General features: G+C 48.1%; 4 protein-coding genes across 8 annotated transcripts; all 4 read left to right on the forward strand.

The window, feature by feature from the left end:
* The first annotated feature begins 689 nt into the window (after positions 1-689).
* Positions 690-4,562, forward strand: LOC102699949 (growth-regulating factor 6). Its single transcript, XM_040521564.1, has 4 exons — positions 690-1,308; positions 2,290-2,502; positions 2,645-3,008; positions 3,422-4,562. Exons 1-4 carry the CDS (start codon positions 930-932, stop codon positions 4,245-4,247), a joined length of 1,782 nt encoding a protein of 593 aa, XP_040377498.1. The 5' UTR covers positions 690-929; the 3' UTR covers positions 4,248-4,562.
* A 2,917-nt stretch (positions 4,563-7,479) lies between these two features.
* On the forward strand, positions 7,480-8,537 carry LOC121053961. Its single transcript, XM_040522667.1, has one exon. The coding sequence runs from the start codon at positions 7,527-7,529 to the stop codon at positions 8,274-8,276; it is 750 nt and encodes a 249-aa protein (XP_040378601.1). The 5' UTR covers positions 7,480-7,526; the 3' UTR covers positions 8,277-8,537.
* Positions 8,538-8,823: 286 nt separating this feature from the next.
* On the forward strand, positions 8,824-12,443 carry LOC102700229 (ribosomal RNA small subunit methyltransferase E). The gene is made up of 8 exons (XM_006651712.3): positions 8,824-9,063; positions 9,385-9,458; positions 9,775-9,917; positions 10,007-10,053; positions 10,137-10,245; positions 10,323-10,384; positions 10,696-10,810; positions 11,573-12,443. The coding sequence occupies exons 1-8, from the start codon at positions 8,902-8,904 to the stop codon at positions 11,731-11,733; spliced, it is 873 nt and encodes a 290-aa protein (XP_006651775.1). The 5' UTR covers positions 8,824-8,901; the 3' UTR covers positions 11,734-12,443.
* A 2,965-nt stretch (positions 12,444-15,408) lies between these two features.
* On the forward strand, positions 15,409-18,123 carry LOC102700515 (ACT domain-containing protein ACR3-like). Of its 5 annotated transcripts, XM_040522292.1 has the most exons (8): positions 15,409-15,605; positions 15,729-15,875; positions 16,013-16,145; positions 16,236-16,281; positions 16,365-16,479; positions 16,575-17,329; positions 17,439-17,543; positions 17,625-18,123. In XM_040522292.1, the coding sequence occupies exons 3-8, from the start codon at positions 16,075-16,077 to the stop codon at positions 18,045-18,047; spliced, it is 1,515 nt and encodes a 504-aa protein (XP_040378226.1). In that variant the 5' UTR covers positions 15,409-15,605; positions 15,729-15,875; positions 16,013-16,074; the 3' UTR covers positions 18,048-18,123. The 5 variants fall into 5 exon arrangements, with proteins under 5 accessions (XP_040378226.1, XP_040378224.1, XP_040378228.1 ...); XM_040522290.1 differs by lacking the exon at positions 15,729-15,875; XM_040522294.1 differs by lacking the exon at positions 15,729-15,875 and having other exon boundaries at positions 15,410-15,605; positions 16,013-16,079; positions 16,193-16,281.
* Positions 18,124-18,144: the final 21 nt, after the last annotated feature.

The following is an 18,144-nucleotide window of genomic DNA, read 5'->3' on the forward strand; positions in this document are numbered from 1 at the left end:
TTAGTTAAAAGTTTTTTCATAGAAGTATGCCATCCTTTTTTTCAATCTCGATACGACTAACTGAGTTCCGGATGAACCCAGCCCCGCTCCTACTACTTCACTGCTACAGTCGAGTGCACTACACAGAAGTTTTTAGAAAAAATGTTTTCGAGAGGATCTGGCCATGCCAAAGTTACCATCTTCGATTTTGCCGGTGCTGGTAGATAAGGCCTTGTTTAGATTGCAAAACAATTTTGCAAAAACATCACATCAAGTTTTTAAACACATATTTAAAGTATTAAACATAGTTTAATTATAAAATAAATTTTAGTTTCCATCTAGAAACCACGAGACGAATCTTTTGAGCCTAATTAATCCGTCATTAGTACATGTTGGTTACTATATCACTTATGGCTAATCATATTCTAATTAGGCTCAAAAGATTTGTCTCACGATTTCTCACGTAACTGTGCAATTAGTTTTTTATTTTATCTATATTTAATACTTTATTTAGGTGTCCAAAGATTCAATGTGATGTTTTTGGGAGAAAATTTTTAGAAACTAAACAGCCCCTAAGTAACAAAATGACTCGGTTAAAATATGGTGTAAAAGAAATCCAAGAGGAGTTTACCTCATTACCCCTGGGTGGTGGTGGTGTACTACTAGTAGTACAGGGGCTACTCTTTTGTCTCTCCCCACACTCTGCCCCCAAAAGGAAAACCGGGCCGGTTTCCCGAACGCGAGCCGCAGCAACGAACGACGCCGCATCCACCGCTCCCACGCCGCGGCCGTGGGCGACGCGACGGCGAGAGAGAGAGAGAGAGAGAGAGCACGGGACTCCGGAGTGGGAGAGGAGGAGAGGGGATGCCGTGGCTGGCGCCGCTTGGTGTTGCTGCGGCGGCCTATGACCGAGGGAGCAGACGGGCGCGCCAGTGGTAGAAGTGGGAGGTATGGAGCTGGGCGGCGGGGTGGTGATGGCCGCGGTGGACGGGGGCGGCGGCGGGGAGCTGGGGGGCGGGCTGCTCGGATCTAGGCTGCTCAAGCACGGGAGAGGGGGCAATGCGGGGGATCAGGAGCACGGGTGGAGGCCGCCGGCGAAGCAGGCCCGGTCGGGGGACGCATCCGCCGCGGCGGCGGCGGCCGCGGCCGTGTCCGAGGCGGTCAAGGTGGCCGCGCCGTTCCTGCTCGGCGCGTCGTGTAGCCCCGGGCAGGGCGGGGAGCAGATGCTCAGCTTCTCGTCCTCCGCGTCGTCGTGCCCCTCCGGCGCCGCCGCCGCGGCGGCTGGCGGGGCGATGCCGTTGTACTACGGCACCCCGGCTTCTTGCTCAGGTGGGGATGGTTCAGAAACCCTTCTTCCTGATTTTTTTTAGCTCTGTCCTGCTCCCCGATTTCATTTTGGTGATTGAAAAGTTTCTGCTCCTTTTGAAGTATTATTGCTGTTTGATTCATCTCTTTTTGCTATAGATTTATTTTAGTTTTAGTTTTTTTATGCTACTTCTCTGCCTTTTTATTTGTTCCTATGCAGCATGCTTGCTCAGTTGCTTGCTTGATCCTTTGCTCACACTGGGATGGAACTGATTCAGTTTGAGTTTTTTTCCCCACTTGGTTCTTTTAGTATTGTGGTTAAGATTCGAGTTTGCATCTTCCGAAGCTACTGTTTTCTTCATATTTTTCGTGTTTGGATTCCCTTGACTAGATCACTGACTGCGAAGAGCTACATATATAAACTGTATTGGATCGTTCTTGAAACTTTTCGATATAAGTTTCATGTTCTTTTCAGTGACATCCACAAACGCTTTCTTGTCCTCATCGGTGTGATCGGGCGTATTCTCTTTCGTCATACCTTTTGCCGAAACTAAAGGAAATAAAAAGGAAACATAAATATGGATGAGAAAAAGCCGTGATCTTTAGCAATATATCACTACTAGCTGTATGATTTTTTCTCGCTATGAAAGAAAGAAAGGTTAAAGTAGAAACACACGCAAGAAAGGTTTTCAAGTAAATAATGCAGGATACGCATCAAGCTTTGCTGCAACGGATCGAACATGTGGTTGTTGGTGGCTTTTTATGCACACGCCACCTACAAATCTGTGCTGCTTCTGATCCTTGCAGCTGCTTTGCTTCAGATTTTTGTGTGTCTTTTGCTTGCCCCTATCTGTGTATATCTTGCACACAAGGATCGTGTTTAGGAAACACATGCATCTGGATGGTGTCGTCGTCTCGTCTCTATAAAGTACATGTTTTTTTTTGGCTGTGCCTTCTTGGCTTGCACTGCCTTGTTGCTCATCTCCTTGGTGTATCTGCCTGCAGGATTGAGCTCAGTGAGCTTGAGCAGCAGCTTGCAGGGTGCAATGGCCAGGGTGAGGGGTCCCTTCACGCCGTCTCAGTGGATCGAGCTGGAACACCAGGCGCTGATATACAAGTACTTGGCTGCCAATAGCCCTGTACCTCACAGCCTCCTCATCCCCATCAGGAGGAGCCTCACATCACCGTACTCACCTGCCTACTTTGGCTCAAGCACATGTAAGACAAGAAATGGGAAAGGAAGCAGATCGTCTGAATGCTTTCTTGGCTTTAGTTCCTTTTATCATGGATTGTTATGATAAAAGCTGTCCCATTCCCTGATCTTGGTTGCATTGCCCTTGGTTGGGGTTTTGCTTTGCAGTGGGATGGGGATCTTTCCAGCTGGGCTACTCCGGCAGCGCGGATCCGGAGCCCGGGAGGTGCCGCCGAACCGACGGCAAGAAATGGCGGTGCTCGAGGGATGCGGTCGCCGACCAGAAGTACTGTGAGCGACACATGAACCGGGGACGCCACCGTTCAAGAAAGCATGTGGAAGGCCAGCCTGGCCATGCCGCGAAAGCGATGCCCGCGGCAGTGGCAGCTGCCGCTGCTTCTGCTAACCAGCCTAGTACTCCGGCCGCCCATGGTGGCGGAGCTGCCTCTGGCCTCGCTGTCAATCATCATCAGCAGCAAATGAAGAACTACACTGCAAATACTGCCAATCCTTGCTCTCTGCAATATAGCAGGTATAATATTGGCAGCATTTCACAAACTCCAACCATTGTGTTTCAAGCATGACCAATTGCTTAAGCTCAATGCGATAAGTTCTGCTTTTAACATGTCACAAGAATATTCCATACATATAGGTTCCTGCCTGCCTAATAGTAATAGAACGTAATTTAGTTACCTAGTTTATTTAGTTACCACACATATTAGTAGTTGATCGGAGATGAGCCCCAAAGATAAGCCCTTGATCATTACCAGCAATTAAACTTGTCCATTCTTTACATTGCTCATATATGTGTTCTGGTAGCCCCAAAGATACTTGTATTTTGAGTAGAAAGGCTGTTCAAGCACTGCCATACTAAAAGAACAACTGTTGTATGCTCTACTATTAACTGCTTCACTAATGAATCACTTGTTGATCAAACTTCTACAGGGAACTGGTAAACAAGCATAGTGAGAGTGAACAAGGGCAGGACTCGGACACCCTCTCAATGCTGACTTCCATGAACACGAGAAATACGAGCAGTTTGTTTCCATTCTCAAAACAACAACATAATCCTTTTGAAGTGTCTGGCTCAAGGTCAGAATTTGGCCTAGTATCACCTGACTCACTGATGAGTTCTCCTCATAGCTCCTTGGAGAACGTCAATCTGCTCACATCGCAGAGTCTTAATGAACATCAGAGTTCAGTTTCCCTTCAACACTTTGTGGACTGGCCCAGGACACCTGCACAGGGAGCTCTTGCATGGCCTGATGCTGAAGACATGCAAGCTCAGAGAAGCCAGCTCTCAATATCTGCACCAATGGCGTCTTCTGACCTGTCGTCAGCCTCAACATCTCCCATCCATGAGAAACTGATGTTGTCACCTCTTAAGCTGTGCCGTGAATATAGTCCTATTGGTCTCGGGGCTGCAGCAAATAGAGATGAGGTGAACCAGGGAGAAGCAAATTGGATGCCTATGTTCCGTGATTCTTTGATGGGTGGGCCATTAGGTGAGGTTTTGACCAAGAATAACAATGTGGAAGCAAGGAATTGCCTGTCAGCATCTCTAAACCTTTTAAATGATGGTTGGGATTCAAGCTCAGGGTTTGATTCATCCCCAGTCGGTGTTCTGCAGAAGACCACATTTGGATCAGTCTCCAGTAGCACCGGAAGCAGTCCTAGACTGGAGAATCATAGTGTTTATGACGGTATCACTAACCTGCGGGATGATCTCGGTTCAATTGTTGTAAATCATCCAAGCATCCGCCTGGTATGAGCTTCTTGATCAACAAAAATTGCAACAAGATGGCAGGAAACGATTCAATCAGCTTCATCTTGTTACATATCAATATGACACCCTCTAGCGTGAGCATTTACGTCGGTACTTTGTCATTCAGACTAATCTTGTGTTCTTTTTACCATTTCTGCCGTGTTATTTTTTTCCCCGTTGCTTTGTAACTTTCACCTTGGATCTTGACATGCTATGATGTGTGGTGTGGATGGATTTGGTGCTCCGTTGTGACATATATCATCTTAAAATATCCAATGTGCGATGTCATAATCGTGGATGAATGCGATCTGATTCTTGTCTGTCTTAATGACTCTCATTAGCCCATACGGCATTTCTAAATTGTCTCACTGGTAAATTCTTGTCCACGAACCATTCTGTCTCTCTCTATTGTTGAACCATATATTTGCATAATAAGTAATAATAAACATCTCTACTTTGTTTGCAACCAGTAAACTAGAGAACTATAGGCAGGCAAGTTTAGATGAGGCCATGGAAGGAATCCCAAGCAGCATCTAAATCTGTGCAAAATTCTGACCAAATAGTTTACCATTGCCTTTTGAAGCCTGAGAGCATTCTTTCTTTCCCCAGTCCAGTATTATTGCCAGACAGTGGACTAGTGGTCTAATCCAGTTCTCGTTGTTGTAGCGCAACCAACAGCCTCACCAGAATACAATGATACAATTTCAGGACCATTCACCAGCCTTTTCTTCTTTTAACGGCTGCCAAACCTGCAAAAGAGACCAGCCCCCCCCTCTAGCTTGTGTAACTACCCAATGTTCACTGCATGCATGCACGCATCCATCCAACATCCATGGCCAGCATCTACCACCACAGCCAGCACTGTGTGGTTTTCTCCCTTTTGATGATTTGCTCTACAGTAGCCTACAGTAGAATGATTCAGAAGCAGCAGCAGCAATAGCAGCTAGCTATGCACTGGTGTGTGTGTGTGCGCGCGCGTGTGTGTGATAGAGATGAGAGCCCTGATGCCATTTGCAACCTTCTTTTCATGCATCCAAAAGACTAAAAAGTGATCCATTCATACCACAGTCATGGATGATGAATACCTACTGTTCTTTCTCCGGGAAGTCATCTTGACTGCTAATCTGCTAGAGATGCCAATCTTTTCATTTTCTTTGGTTCCTTGTTTTACTTCTTTTTTTTTTCATGGCTGGTTCTTCTTCCCCTGTTGATGTGAAGGAGAAATGCTCACTGCTGGATGACCAATTGCTGGTTTTGTTTGGAGGCACAGAAAGGGAAAAATCTTGGCTCAAAGTGGTTTTGCCCAGTTTTCCTGCCTCCCTTCACGTGTGCTATGCTAAGGTTGTGTGTGGATAAAGTCACGCGTGTGCAATACATTACTGAAAAGCAATGCACTCGTGTGTACTGCATGCAGTACAGGTAAAAGCTTCTGTGAGTTTATATCTGAATTTGTTCTTTTCGTACTTGCCCAGCATTAGCGTGTGCTTAGCCGCAGCATCATCAGGTACAGGTACACACACTTCTTCCAGAAAAAATGCAGTACTGGCAGTACATGAGTTCACCGTGGCGAGCCTTCAGGCTTCTGCACCACTTCCCATTTCACGGAAGCTCTTGCGTCGCGTGTGTTCACGAGAACACCTCCGCTGCGACGTGCTGCTGCTGCAGATGCGAGAACCGGACGAGAGGGCGGAGATGAGTACCGTCGTCAAGTTGCACTTGCACGCATCTTCTTCTACGAGACGCGAGTGGTCATGGCAGAAGTAGCATAGGGGCATGGCGGGGTGGTTTGGGCTGGGGAGGTCACATCTCCGGCTCTCGTCGTGCCCCGATCGGGTCCCACCCGTCTACGACCGGAGAAAGGAGAGGGAGCGGCGGTGGCAACCGGAGAAAGCAGGAAGGAGGGCTGGTGGCCGGAGAAAGGGCACGAGGTCTGTTTTATCTCGTCGAGGTAAGATCCGGCGCGTCGATCCGCCAGATCCACATGTGGCCGCCGCCTCGATCAGCATCACCCCGAGCGCCACGCCGTCCGGTGAGCTTGACTGCCTGAGGGGAGGAGAAAGTGGTTTGGAGATATTTTATATCAGTTTTCCGTATGAGAGGTGCAGAGCGTAAAAGTTGGGTCCGCTAGCGATTAAATATTTGAAAATTTTAACTTCATCAATCAAATCCGGTTGCTATTGTTGATGATAATCTAAAGACGTACATGCAAGTCAAAAAACTCATGCATGTCCTCCCTGGTCCTCATGAATTGCGTGCATGTTTAACAGAAGAAAAAAATCAATAGCAGTAAAAGTTTAGATTTGTCTATAAATGATAAAATATAGCGACTATAATAGAGGTTATTAGAGGTTGACTTAAAAAAATGAGCCTACTCCTTAAAGCTCTATGCAATGTATAAGCACCAAATTTTGAATGATGGTATACACCTAGGGTGCATAATTTTATAAAAATAATTTTAATAAATAATTTTATTACGGAGAAAAATATTTCTACCATATAAATATTTTGGTTACGTCAATATTGATGACGTGGCAGTTACGTCAGTGTCGGTGGCGTGTTGTCACGCCACCAATAATAGTGTGACACGTCTACCACGCAAAAAACTCTGCATGGTAGTGTTGTTTTGGCACGCTAATATCGGTAGCATGGCCAAAATGTTAAAACGGTCAAAATATTTTTTTCCGATGTTTAGTAATAAAATTATTTATTAAAAATGTTTAAAAAATAAAAAAAATCCTATACACCTACGTGTTATCTGAGATCGCTCAAAAGGAGTTTCACGCACCGGGAATACCCTAAGAAGAAAACGACCCTTTTTTTTTTTCTGAAAGCCTGAAGAAAGCGACCTGAACCGACGCCAAATTCGCCGAGCCGATCACGCAACGCAACGCCACGAACAGAGGCGGCGGCGGCGCCGGTGGTGTACGTGACGACGTGACGGTGTCCTGTGATGTGATCATGTGAGCAAGCAGTCGAGTCGAGGGTGCATGGCTCGTGTAGAAACGCAGCGATCTCACGGGCGGAGCAGTGGTGGCGGTGGTGGTGCGGGGAGCAAGGCGCAAAAGGAACAGCAACGACACGTCCACGCCTCCCCGTTGCTCGCGCGCCAAGGTAATGGTTACGTGCCACGCGCCACCAACGTCACGCTGCGAGAGGCCGAGGTGAAGCTGAGATCTCGCTCGCGTATAAAGAAACCTCGACGCCGGCGATCGAGGTGAAAAACTTGGGAGTGCATCGTCGGTTGATCGCCGGGGTGAAGCGAGGACGGGGAGGGGAAGACGAGAGATGAGCCGTCATAGGAGCGGCGGCACGGCGACGAGCCGCCGGACCAGGCGGGGCGAGCAGCTGCCGGCGCTCGCCGCGACGGCGGCGGGGAGCGTCGTGACGAACTCGAACCCGATCTTTATCTGCGAGGACGGCTCGGCGCCGGCGCGGCGGCTGATCAAACCGGGCGGCGGCGGCTACGGGCCGGGGTCGCTGCACGCGCTCGTGCGCGGCGGCGGCGGCGTGCCGGACGACGACGCCGCCGCCGCCGGTGAGGACGACGGTGGCAAGCGGCTGCCATTGCCCTTGCCGCTGCCCCCGAGCAGGGCCCACGGCGAGGGGCGATGTGGGGCCCGGATCCCGGCCTGGCACGATGGCCCCACCATCGTGGTGGGCCCGCACGGCGCGGTCCTGAGGATGCGCGCGCCGCCGCCACGGCAGCATGACCCGTTCCTGGCCGCCTACGTGGCCTGCACCAAAGGCCGCGCCGGCGCCGGCGCCGGCGGCAAGTGCTCCGGGCAGCCAAGCAAGAAGAAGACGAAGAAGAAACCCAAGGCGGGCGCGCGCAGAGGATGCGGCATGTGGGATGGGTGGGCGGCGTCCGGGGTGATGTCGTGCCGGCACGGCAGCGCCGTCACCGTGCTGCAGGGCGCCGCTCCTCTTCCCGGTGCCGCCGCCGGCGCCGCCGCGGAGTCGCCGGCGCACCCCACACTGGACCTGACCCGCCTGCCGGCGGTGCTGCCGGGGCGGAGACGGCCGCCGCACTACTGACGATCGCGTCGTGTTGTAATCGTACGTGGTGCGTGCGTGCCCATTGTTGTGAACTTGTGATACCTACCAGTGTTGCCACGTGTAATTCAGGGGCATGTTCGGTTGTGTACCTACCAATTCTTGAGAGTGTCAAAATTTGGCTAAATTTTGATACTACTAATTTATATTGGTAGGTTATAGTTGTATTTGAAAAAAATACTAATAATATGGAGCCAAATTTTAAACAGGGTGAAAAAAATTATAGAATTACACCAAACTGATTAGGGGTATTAATAACAATTTGGCTTCAAACCAAACCATCATATCCAGTATTTACACAATTTGAAATCGATCCAAATGGGCCCTTTGCCCAAATGTTGTGTGTCTTAAAAAGTAATTTGGGCCTGAATACTACTCGGTGTCACAATGGGCCGAGAATGGCAATTACCGGAGCCCATGATCCGTTGGGCCAGATTTTGTGAGGCTCAAACTGCAACGCCGCTACCACCTTGGCTTGTTCGTCTCCGCTCTGCTCCGCTCCGCTTCATCTGCTGGGCGGTGGCTCGGCTGCTCCGGTGTGGTTGGTAGCACTCGGCACGAGCGACTGACAGCCGCGCCGCCGCCCCAGGCTCGGGCCGCGGGGGCGATGTCTCCCGCCGCCGCCTTCTCGGCTCTGCTACGCGGGCCGCCGGCGCAGCGGGGCAGGCGCCTCCTCGTCGCCGCAGCGCGAGCGCACAGCACAGCCGGCGGGAGCCGCGCGCGCGGCGGGCTTCCCCGTTTCCACGCCCCGACACTACCCTCGTCGAAGGTAGTCGCTTTGTTTCCCCTGCTGCTCTGCCCGGTTGCTCGATGCGTCCGTCTGGGTCGGCGTGGACATTTCGTCGAACACCCTGTGCTCGATAGTTTGTCATGCCGTAGGCTTTCTTGATAGCTCCTAGGCATGTGAAAGCGACATGAATGTTAGTCCCTGTTGTTGTGGGAAGACACCCTGTTGTTGTGGGAAGACTTCGTTTGTCGTGTAGACTGTAGAGCGCTGTTCCTTAATCTACCAATAGGCATTTTGCCGATCAGGGGGCGTGCGTGGGCTATTTTCGTGATAGCTATATCTGATATACATACTGCTTTTCAGGGTGAAGTGGTTCGAATCCAAGGAGACGAATTTTGGCACATGGCAAGAGTTTTGCGCCTTGGCGTAAATGACAGGTCTATCTCATTGATATGCATGAGTGTAAATTATTTCAACTGAACTGCAGCTTCAATTTCGTCAAAGTTAGATCTTTTGGTACATATTGATCCAGCAGTGGTCCTAAGAGAGTGAAGACTGCTAATAAGTTGATGGCTGTATATGCAATTCACTCATATCAGCTACTGCTGCCCAGCTTGGATGTTTATATGATAAGCCTATTTTATTGTGTAAAATTATCAGCTTTTACTTTGAGGCACTATTTTTTTTTAATTTTTTCATTTGTGTGATCACTACGTGTGCACATATTGAAACTTTTATCTGAAAACTTGGAAGGGTTGAACTATTTGATGGAGTGGGTGGTTTGGTTGAAGGATCGATACAAACAGTTGACAAAGGTGGTTCAGATGTGGAGTTGCTTGAGGATTCTAGACTCATTGCTCCTCAAGGCATTCAATGGCATGTTTATGCCGCATTTGGTGAGTCCCGTAAATTATCCACACTTACTGTGAATACCAGGAAGGATTCTTTTCTCCATAACATAACATTTTATAATTCCATTCCCCAGGGACACTGAAAGGTGGACGCGCAGATTGGCTTGTAGAGAAATGTACTGTATGTTACGTACAATTTTGGGTGTCCTGTTTCTTCACATTCTACTTCTAAATACTTTTTCTTTTTATCTTCTTTCTATTTAGGAACTTGGAGCTTGTAGCGTTACACCTCTTCTGACAGAACGATGCCATACAATAACAGAAAATAGAGTTGACAGATTACAAAGGCTTGTGCTAGCTGCAGTTAAACAATGTATGAGTATCTGTTGGCACCAATATACAAGAGCAAAATGAACTGAAATAAACTAACAGTATTACTTGATTCTTTAGGCCAGAGAATACATGGAATGTTGCTGAATCCCCCAATTCAGATAACTGACCTTCAGCCTGCTGTGAGTATTCACCTATGTTTTGTTATATTTACGCATAACATTGTACATTTGTCATCCAGTAGTAGTTCGTATATTGGAGAGAAATAATTTTCTGTTGGATTCAGTGACTTAATTTTTTTTATATAAATTGGGCAAGCATGATATTGACCCTTGTCAATTAAAAAATATTCTAGGTCATACAACAGTCATATTTAGTAGTTAGTAGGACGTGAACTATCATGATGCATCATGGAGAATGATTTTTTTTTGTTAAGAATAAAAATAGGAAGAAATAATTAATGAAGGGTTGAGTTTTGTCTTTTACCTATCAGGTGTCACAGTCAAAGCTTGCTTTCTTAGCTTCAGCGGAATCACCTCCTGTTTTAAGCATTCTGCCGAAGTCCTGCAATGAAGAGAGAGGACTTCTGATTGTTGGACCTGAAGGAGGTAAATCTAACTTTAGACTAGACTCATACCTAGTTACTATTAAAGAGTAGTAACATTTGCCATGGTAAATATGTGATTTTCAAAAAGATGCTTATTACTTGCTTGCATTGAATACACAGTTCACGAATTTCATGTGATACTAGTTGCCTACACTTTATGAAGTGAATGATTTATATAAGGCAAAATAAAAACAACATTGCTAAGATAGCCATAGTAGTATTTACTACTCCCTCCGTTTCTAGTTATAAAATGTTTTCGTTTTCTCCTGATTTATTTATGAATCAATGTATATGTTATATATATATATGTCTAAATTTATTAGTATCCATATGAATCTAGGGATAATGAAAACATCTTATAAACTTAAACGAAGGTAATAATGCTGTTCATACATTTATTGAAACACATGATCGAATTACATTGAATTTCCTACATTTATAAACATGGATTATTTGGAGGATTAAACTATGCGAATGATTTCGGCCATTGAATTTGGCCCTAAAAATCTTGCGTCTAAAATAGACCAATTTTAGTAGTCCAAATAAAAAAAAAGATATTTCTTAATTATTTTGTTGTGATTTATTTTATCATAAAGGGTACTTTAAGCATGATTTATAATTTTACAAATTTGCACAAAATTTTTGAATAAGACAAATTGTTAAACATAAATTCAAAAGTTAACGACGCTAAATAAAAAAACTGGAGGGGGTATTATTTTACTGGATCTGATATGTTTTGTTCTCTCACCCTCCATTTCACCAGACTTCACGGAAAAGGAGGTAAACGTTTTGAAATCAGCAGGCGCTGTTCCTGTAGGTCTTGGCCCATGCAGATTGCGAGTTGAGACGGCCACAGTTGCGCTGCTATCTGCGCTGATGCTATGGTCAGATGCTCATCGCCAGGAAATACTGAAATGCAGCTAGTCAAATGCAGAGCTGGCTGTCACCCATGTGCTAGTTTATACACTCATTGTGTCAAACTTTTGAGGTGATAGCCTCTTAAACATAACCTTTAGGTGATCCTTTTTTTCTTTGCCTTGAGATGTTATTCAAAACCTAGTTGGGCTTATCAAGGAGCAAAATCATGGAGAGAATCGTCCCACTGGATCTAAGTGAGCATCTCTGTAACAGCATGACCATGATGGGCTGGTCAGTGGCACTAACAAAATCAGCCAAAACGCTGTGGAAATAAACTAGGGGCCAATTTGTTGATACTATAGTTCACAGTTGCATCCCGTTGGTTAGTCGTATGTTGGTCTCGCTTGCATGAATGAAAGTGACATGGCAGCATATTTGATTAGTACACCAGCAGCCTCCTTTTTTCTGAAGACGACGATCATAAGACAGAAATCATGATTCAATTATGACCTTGGATCTCTCAGCGTGTTGGTTGAATGTGGCTTTGAGACAGCTATAAATTCTTGTCACGTTGCGATGGCACACAAGATGCACGGCTAGCAGTCAGACAAGTTGCGTATGCTATATATTCCGTTCGCGGAGACGCGAAGCTGTTCCTAAAGACTAGTGTGAGTTTTCTAAGCCAGGAACTCGGGTTTTTTGTGCACAATTTGCCCCGTTTGCTGTATCATTTGCCCATGTGGAGCAGTCGAATTGCTCTTGAATTCCGCTACATTTTTTGGGGGCAAGATTATTTCTTGATTTTTTATACATGCTTTTTGAAATATTAAACTGTGTATTCTTTATATATATATATATATAAAGAAATTTATCATCTCACTCTTATAAAGTTTTTAATTTTATAATGGTTAATTTTATAGTTTATACTATTACATGGTTATAAAAAAAAATTAGGCAGTATTCCGGCTTTTATGAACCAAAGGAACACAACCAGGTTGGGGCTCTATCTCGATTAGCCAGTAGGCAGCAGAGCCGTTTCAAGTCTCGAGACATCCCCTCATTTAATGTATGATAATTTATACAGGTTATAAAAATAAAGATAAATTGATATGATATATATCACCTATAAATATATACGTTTAAACATGACTTTTATAATTTATTATAAAACAAATGAACCTAGGCCAGGTTAGATAGGGAGAGGAATAAAGTAACTTATACGGCGCGGAAAATATAGTAATAGATAAGTACATAATTAATTAATTATTAAAAAATATGAAATAGACTAATATGATTTTTTTAAAGCAACTTTACTATAGAGATTTTTTGCAAAAAATACACCGTTTAGCAGTTCGGGAAGCATGCGCGCGGAAAACACGAGAGATAAGATATCTTATCCGGCTGCCGAACGAGGCCCTAGTATATACATATTCATAGTCATGTTTGTTACTTTTATTATATTTTGTAGCTTGCATGTTTTATACAATTTAATATTAATCTATCTTTATAATTTTTTAATAATTGGTCGGATGATATATCCAACGAAAAAATTTTACTATTGCTTCCCCTCAGTCTCAACCCACGGCAAACACTGGGAAGAAAACGAAGAGCGCACGGCCGCCACACCTGTCATCCCCGGAGGCGCAACAGCAGCGTGCGGCCACCGTACGCCACGGCTGCGCCGGTTTTGTCTGATCTGGCCGCCACGCCCCTCGCGGAGTCAATCCCTCCCCGACATGCGCACGCACGCACGCACGGGCGTCACCGGCAGCCACCCGCTTGCAATTGCATCTTGTTTGCGACCGCACGCCGTCTGCCGGCGCCCCCGCGTTGCGGCCGACGCATGTACGTACGCGCGCGCGACGCGACATCGGCGGCCGGGTTGGTTCGATCGCGTACGCAGATGCTACGAATCGTGCCGGCTGCTCCTCCACGAAATATGTAATTAGATTTTCGGTATACAAAATATGTAGAGGTATTACATTTATTAAAAGATGTGTTATCTAATATTACTTTTAGAATGATAAAATTACTTTTTAGATTAGGTTTGCTTGTCGTAAACGCGTGCTCAATTAACAAGAGTATCTCCAAGAAAGCGTTAATATTTACCTTTTCAAAGCTATATATTGGGTCCATAAAAAAATATATTAAGCCTAAAATTTACCCTTGCTTCAAAAGAAACGTCCCGACTAAACTTTTAAATCAGGCAACACCGTTTTAATTTATGATTTAAAGTGCTATACAGTAAAGATGATTCTAACCATATTAATTTTCAACTTCACCTGTCTCTAGAAGCAACACCGCACGACGATTGGGCATGTCACCGTACGCCTCATGCAATTCATCCGTACGCACAATCAAACCTAATCATCATCATGACCGGTGTTCCAAATCAATGAAAAATAAATCCATCCGTATCAAAAGGTTCTAAGAACGGACCGACAGGACCGCATCCGTATCCCCACGATGCTCAGCAGCAAATGAATCGTAGCAGCCTAAGCTAGTGTGGCGGCTCGAAGGGCTTAGCAGCGATCCTGTCACGAATACAGTTGAATTGGTCGAAGCAGACGAAAGCTTAAGCTGCCATGGGTGACGGATAGATTTGGCATGGTTTCATCTCCACGCACGCAGCCGCGACCGCCGACAGGACCACGCGGGGATTTCTTCCGTTCTAGTAGCTTGATTAACGGGGTGGACGATCTGATTCACCGCTTTAGTGGATCTATGTGATTTTATAATGAGAGCCGCTATATATACGATCGTTTGTATACGATGTTTGTATCAACAAACACTTCTCTTCTCTCAGGGTTTATTACAGAAGGTATGTTACATTTCAAAAATAAAAATGGATTCATCGGAAACAACACACAAGAGACAAACCGTACTAAATTTGTAAACAAACATACTAAGTATTTTATCTATAACGTAGTCGTATATTTTTATAAGCAATCTCACCAAAAGCTGCTCTCTCCTTCCCCTTGATTCTCCCCTGATCCTCACTGATCACTCTATTTTCCTGTCGTCTTGAATCATATACAACTCCCTTGAGGCTTAAAAAGATATCTGCACCACCGATTTTTTCTTTGGAGCCGGCGACATGGCTTCAAGCAATTACGGCGCCTTAGCCACACTGACAGTTTAATAACATCATGAATTTTTTTTAGCTTACATCTTAGATGGGTTAGTCCTAAGTTGGTTACATAAAATATAAGAGTAAAATACATGATTGTTTCTTAAACTTACGATCAGCTATGTGTTTTACTCTAAAATGCAATAAAAATATTTTAAAGGTTTTGTTTTGGTGGTGTGTGAGGGATCATTCTTGTACTCAATAATCCTCGCTTCAATCCATATGGTGGGAGATTTTAATGTATTAAGTTCAAATTCTTTAGGGCTGTCCAAATTCATAAAAAAATTAGCAAAATATTCAATACAAAACAAATACATCATCAACATATATTCAACGGTGAATTAAAGGAAACTAATTACACGTTTCAACAAAGTTGATAAAAAAACAAATTTGAATTTAAAAACGATTGTAAATCCGTTACAAAATAGCCGCAGTTTACGAAACAAAATCACCAAACATCTTCGGCACCACGAGGAATTGAGGATTAATCGACGATCCAGCACCGAAAATAGCGCGCAAAGAGAAAGCAGCAAAAATAAAAGTTAAAAAAAAAACCCGGTGATGAACCAGACAAGGGGTCACGCTAGCAACCAGGCTGCCCCCGCCACGTGCCGCGCTGCCCGTCCGACGTGGCGCGGCGGCCGTTCGCGCGCTCAAATCCTCGAACGCCGCCGATCCGCCGAGTTGCAGACAGAGAGAGAGAGAGCGCGCGCGCTAAATAAGCGGCTAATCGAGGAGCACCGAAACCTGGCGCCCCGCATCGCCCGCACGTGGCCTTCTTCCTCCTCCTTCCGAAGTCGCAGCCAAGGTAATCTCCTCCTCCTCCTCCTCCTCGTCGCCGTCGCCGTCGCCGTCGTCGCTGCTCTGCTTGCTGCCTTCGATCTCATTTCAAGAACAGCAACAGAAAGGAGCATCCTTTTTTTTTCTTCAGCTGGTTCTCCGAGCTGCGGGAAGAAAGAAAATCTCGCCATGTGATCTCTTCTCCTCTTTCCCCGTGCACGCACGCCCACTCGACACCACGGCACCGCCTGCGATCCCGTTGCCTGCTGCGTGCATGTGACCATGGCCGGCTTTCCCCGTGTTGTTGTCTTCCTCGCCTCCTTCCCCTTCTCGTGTTCTTGGTTTCGCGTCGCGTCGCGTTGCTGCTACCATGTTTCAGAATTCAGATTGGATCTTGTTGCTGCGCGCCTTACCGCCGTGTGCCCCCCCTCTCAGATTTCCCGTCCCGGTGAAGGACGCCATTGGCGGGGCGGTGACATCGGGAGCTCTCGTCGGCGATGAAGTACGTGTCCGGGCCCTACTTCGAGCCGGATTTCGATCCGCTGCTCTACCGCTTCGGTACACCTGGGTACGCGCGCGTTCCCGTGGCGAGTTCTTCCGGATTTCTTTTTTCAGGTTTTTGATTGTGACGGGAAGCTCTGCGTGCGCATGGCTGCAGGGTCGTCGTCGACAATGAGACGCGCGAGGACTGCACGCTTGTTAAGGTTCGTTTCATGGTTGACAGTGAGGATTTGCATTCGTTTTGTGGCTGATTTGATGAGTTCCGGCTGGGTGGGTCTTTGGCCAGGTTGATAGCGTCAACCGCGACGGCGTGCTGCTGGAGATGGTGCAGCTGCTCACCGATCTCGACCTCGTCATCTCCAAGTCCTACATCTCCTCCGATGGCGGCTGGCTCATGGACGGCAAGAACTGATTTTTCTTCCATGTGTTTTTTTTCCGCGTCTTTGTTTCTTTGATCGTTAGAAATGGGTTGAATTGTGGTGTTTGTGCAATGCAGTGTTCCATGTGACGGACCAGATCGGGCGCAAGCTGACGGACCCGTCGCTGCCGGAGTTCATCCAGCGAGCGCTCGAGCCGTCGCAGCGGCCGGGCAACGGGCCGTCGCCCAAGTTCACGACGTGCCTCGGCAACGTGGTCGGGCCGGGCGGCCCCGACGTGTCGGAGTGCGCGGCGCTGGAGTTCACGGTGCACGACCGGCCGGGGCTCCTGTCGTCGATCGCCCAGGTGCTCGCCGACAACGGCTGCCACGTCGCGTCCGGGCAGTCGTGGACGCACAGCGGGCGCGCCGCGGGCGTGCTCTACGTGACGACGGCCGACGCCTCGCCGCCGCCGCCGAGCCGGTGGAAGCACATCGAGGGGCTGGTGGACGCCGTGATGGGCGCGCGGGAGAAGCTGACCGGGGAGCGGCACTGGGTGTGCATGTCGGCGCCGGAGCAGGGCCGCGTCCACACGGAGCGGCGGCTGCACCAGCTGATGCACGACGACCGCGACTACGAGTCCGGCCCCGCCGCGACGCCCGTCGACGAGGACCACTTCAGCATGGCCGACAAGGCGGCCGCCACCGGCTGGCCGGCCCGCCGCGTCGAGACGCGCGTGTCCATCGAGAGCTGGGAGGAGCGCGGCTACGCCGTCGTGAAGATGACGAGCAGGGACCGCCCCAAGCTGCTGTTCGACACCGTGTGCGCGCTCACCGACATGCAGTACGTCGTCTTCCACGCCACCGTCGGGTCCCAGGGCCCCCTCGCCAGCCAGGTAGATCACACATCATCTTGTATCCTGCCACCCATCGCCGTCAAACTAGCCGGCGCCGCCCTTACCTTGCCGTCGTCGTCGTCGTCGATGGCGCCATGAATGGACGCAGGAGTACTACATCCGGCACAAGGACGGGCGCACGGTCGACAGCAACGCCGAGCGGCAGAAGGTTTCCCGGTGCCTCGTCGCCGCCGTGGAGCGGCGGGCCTCCCATGTCAGCCTCGTCGCACTTGTCGTCTTCCCCATTCTGTTGGATCCTCACTGACACGCACGGTGGTGGCGATGTTTCCGGCAGGGCGCGAAGGTGGAGGTGCGCGCCGCCGACCGGCCGGGGTTGCTGTCGGATTTCACCAGGATGCTGCGGGAGCACGGGCTGTCGCTGCTGAGGGTGGAGCTGAAGCGGCGGAAGGACGAGGCCGTCGGGACGTTCTACCTCGTCACCGACTCCGGCGGCGAGGTGCGCGCCGAGGCGCTGCACGCTGTGCGTGCGAGGGTCGGCAAGATGGGCATCTCGTTCGAAGTGGCCAAGGACGCGCCTGGCTGGCCGCCGGTGAGGAAGACCAGCGTGCCGGTCCCGCCCGCCGATGCTGCGGCACCGGCGACGGCGGCGGCGGCGGCACCGGCGCAAGGCCAGGAGAGGCCGAGGTCCTCGCTGGGGAGCCTCCTCTGGTCACATCTTGGGAAGCTCTCCAATAACTTTGGCTACATCAGTTCTTAGAGAGTGTTAGCCAGGTCAATTCACCTGTTGGCTGTTGCTAAGCATGGCCTTCCATTTGTTCCTCTCATTGCAGTGATTTCTTGCATGTTGAGGCAAG

Source organism: Oryza brachyantha, chromosome 3 (genome assembly GCF_000231095.2).
Source record: "Oryza brachyantha chromosome 3, ObraRS2, whole genome shotgun sequence".
NCBI lineage: Eukaryota > Viridiplantae > Streptophyta > Magnoliopsida > Poales > Poaceae > Oryza > Oryza brachyantha.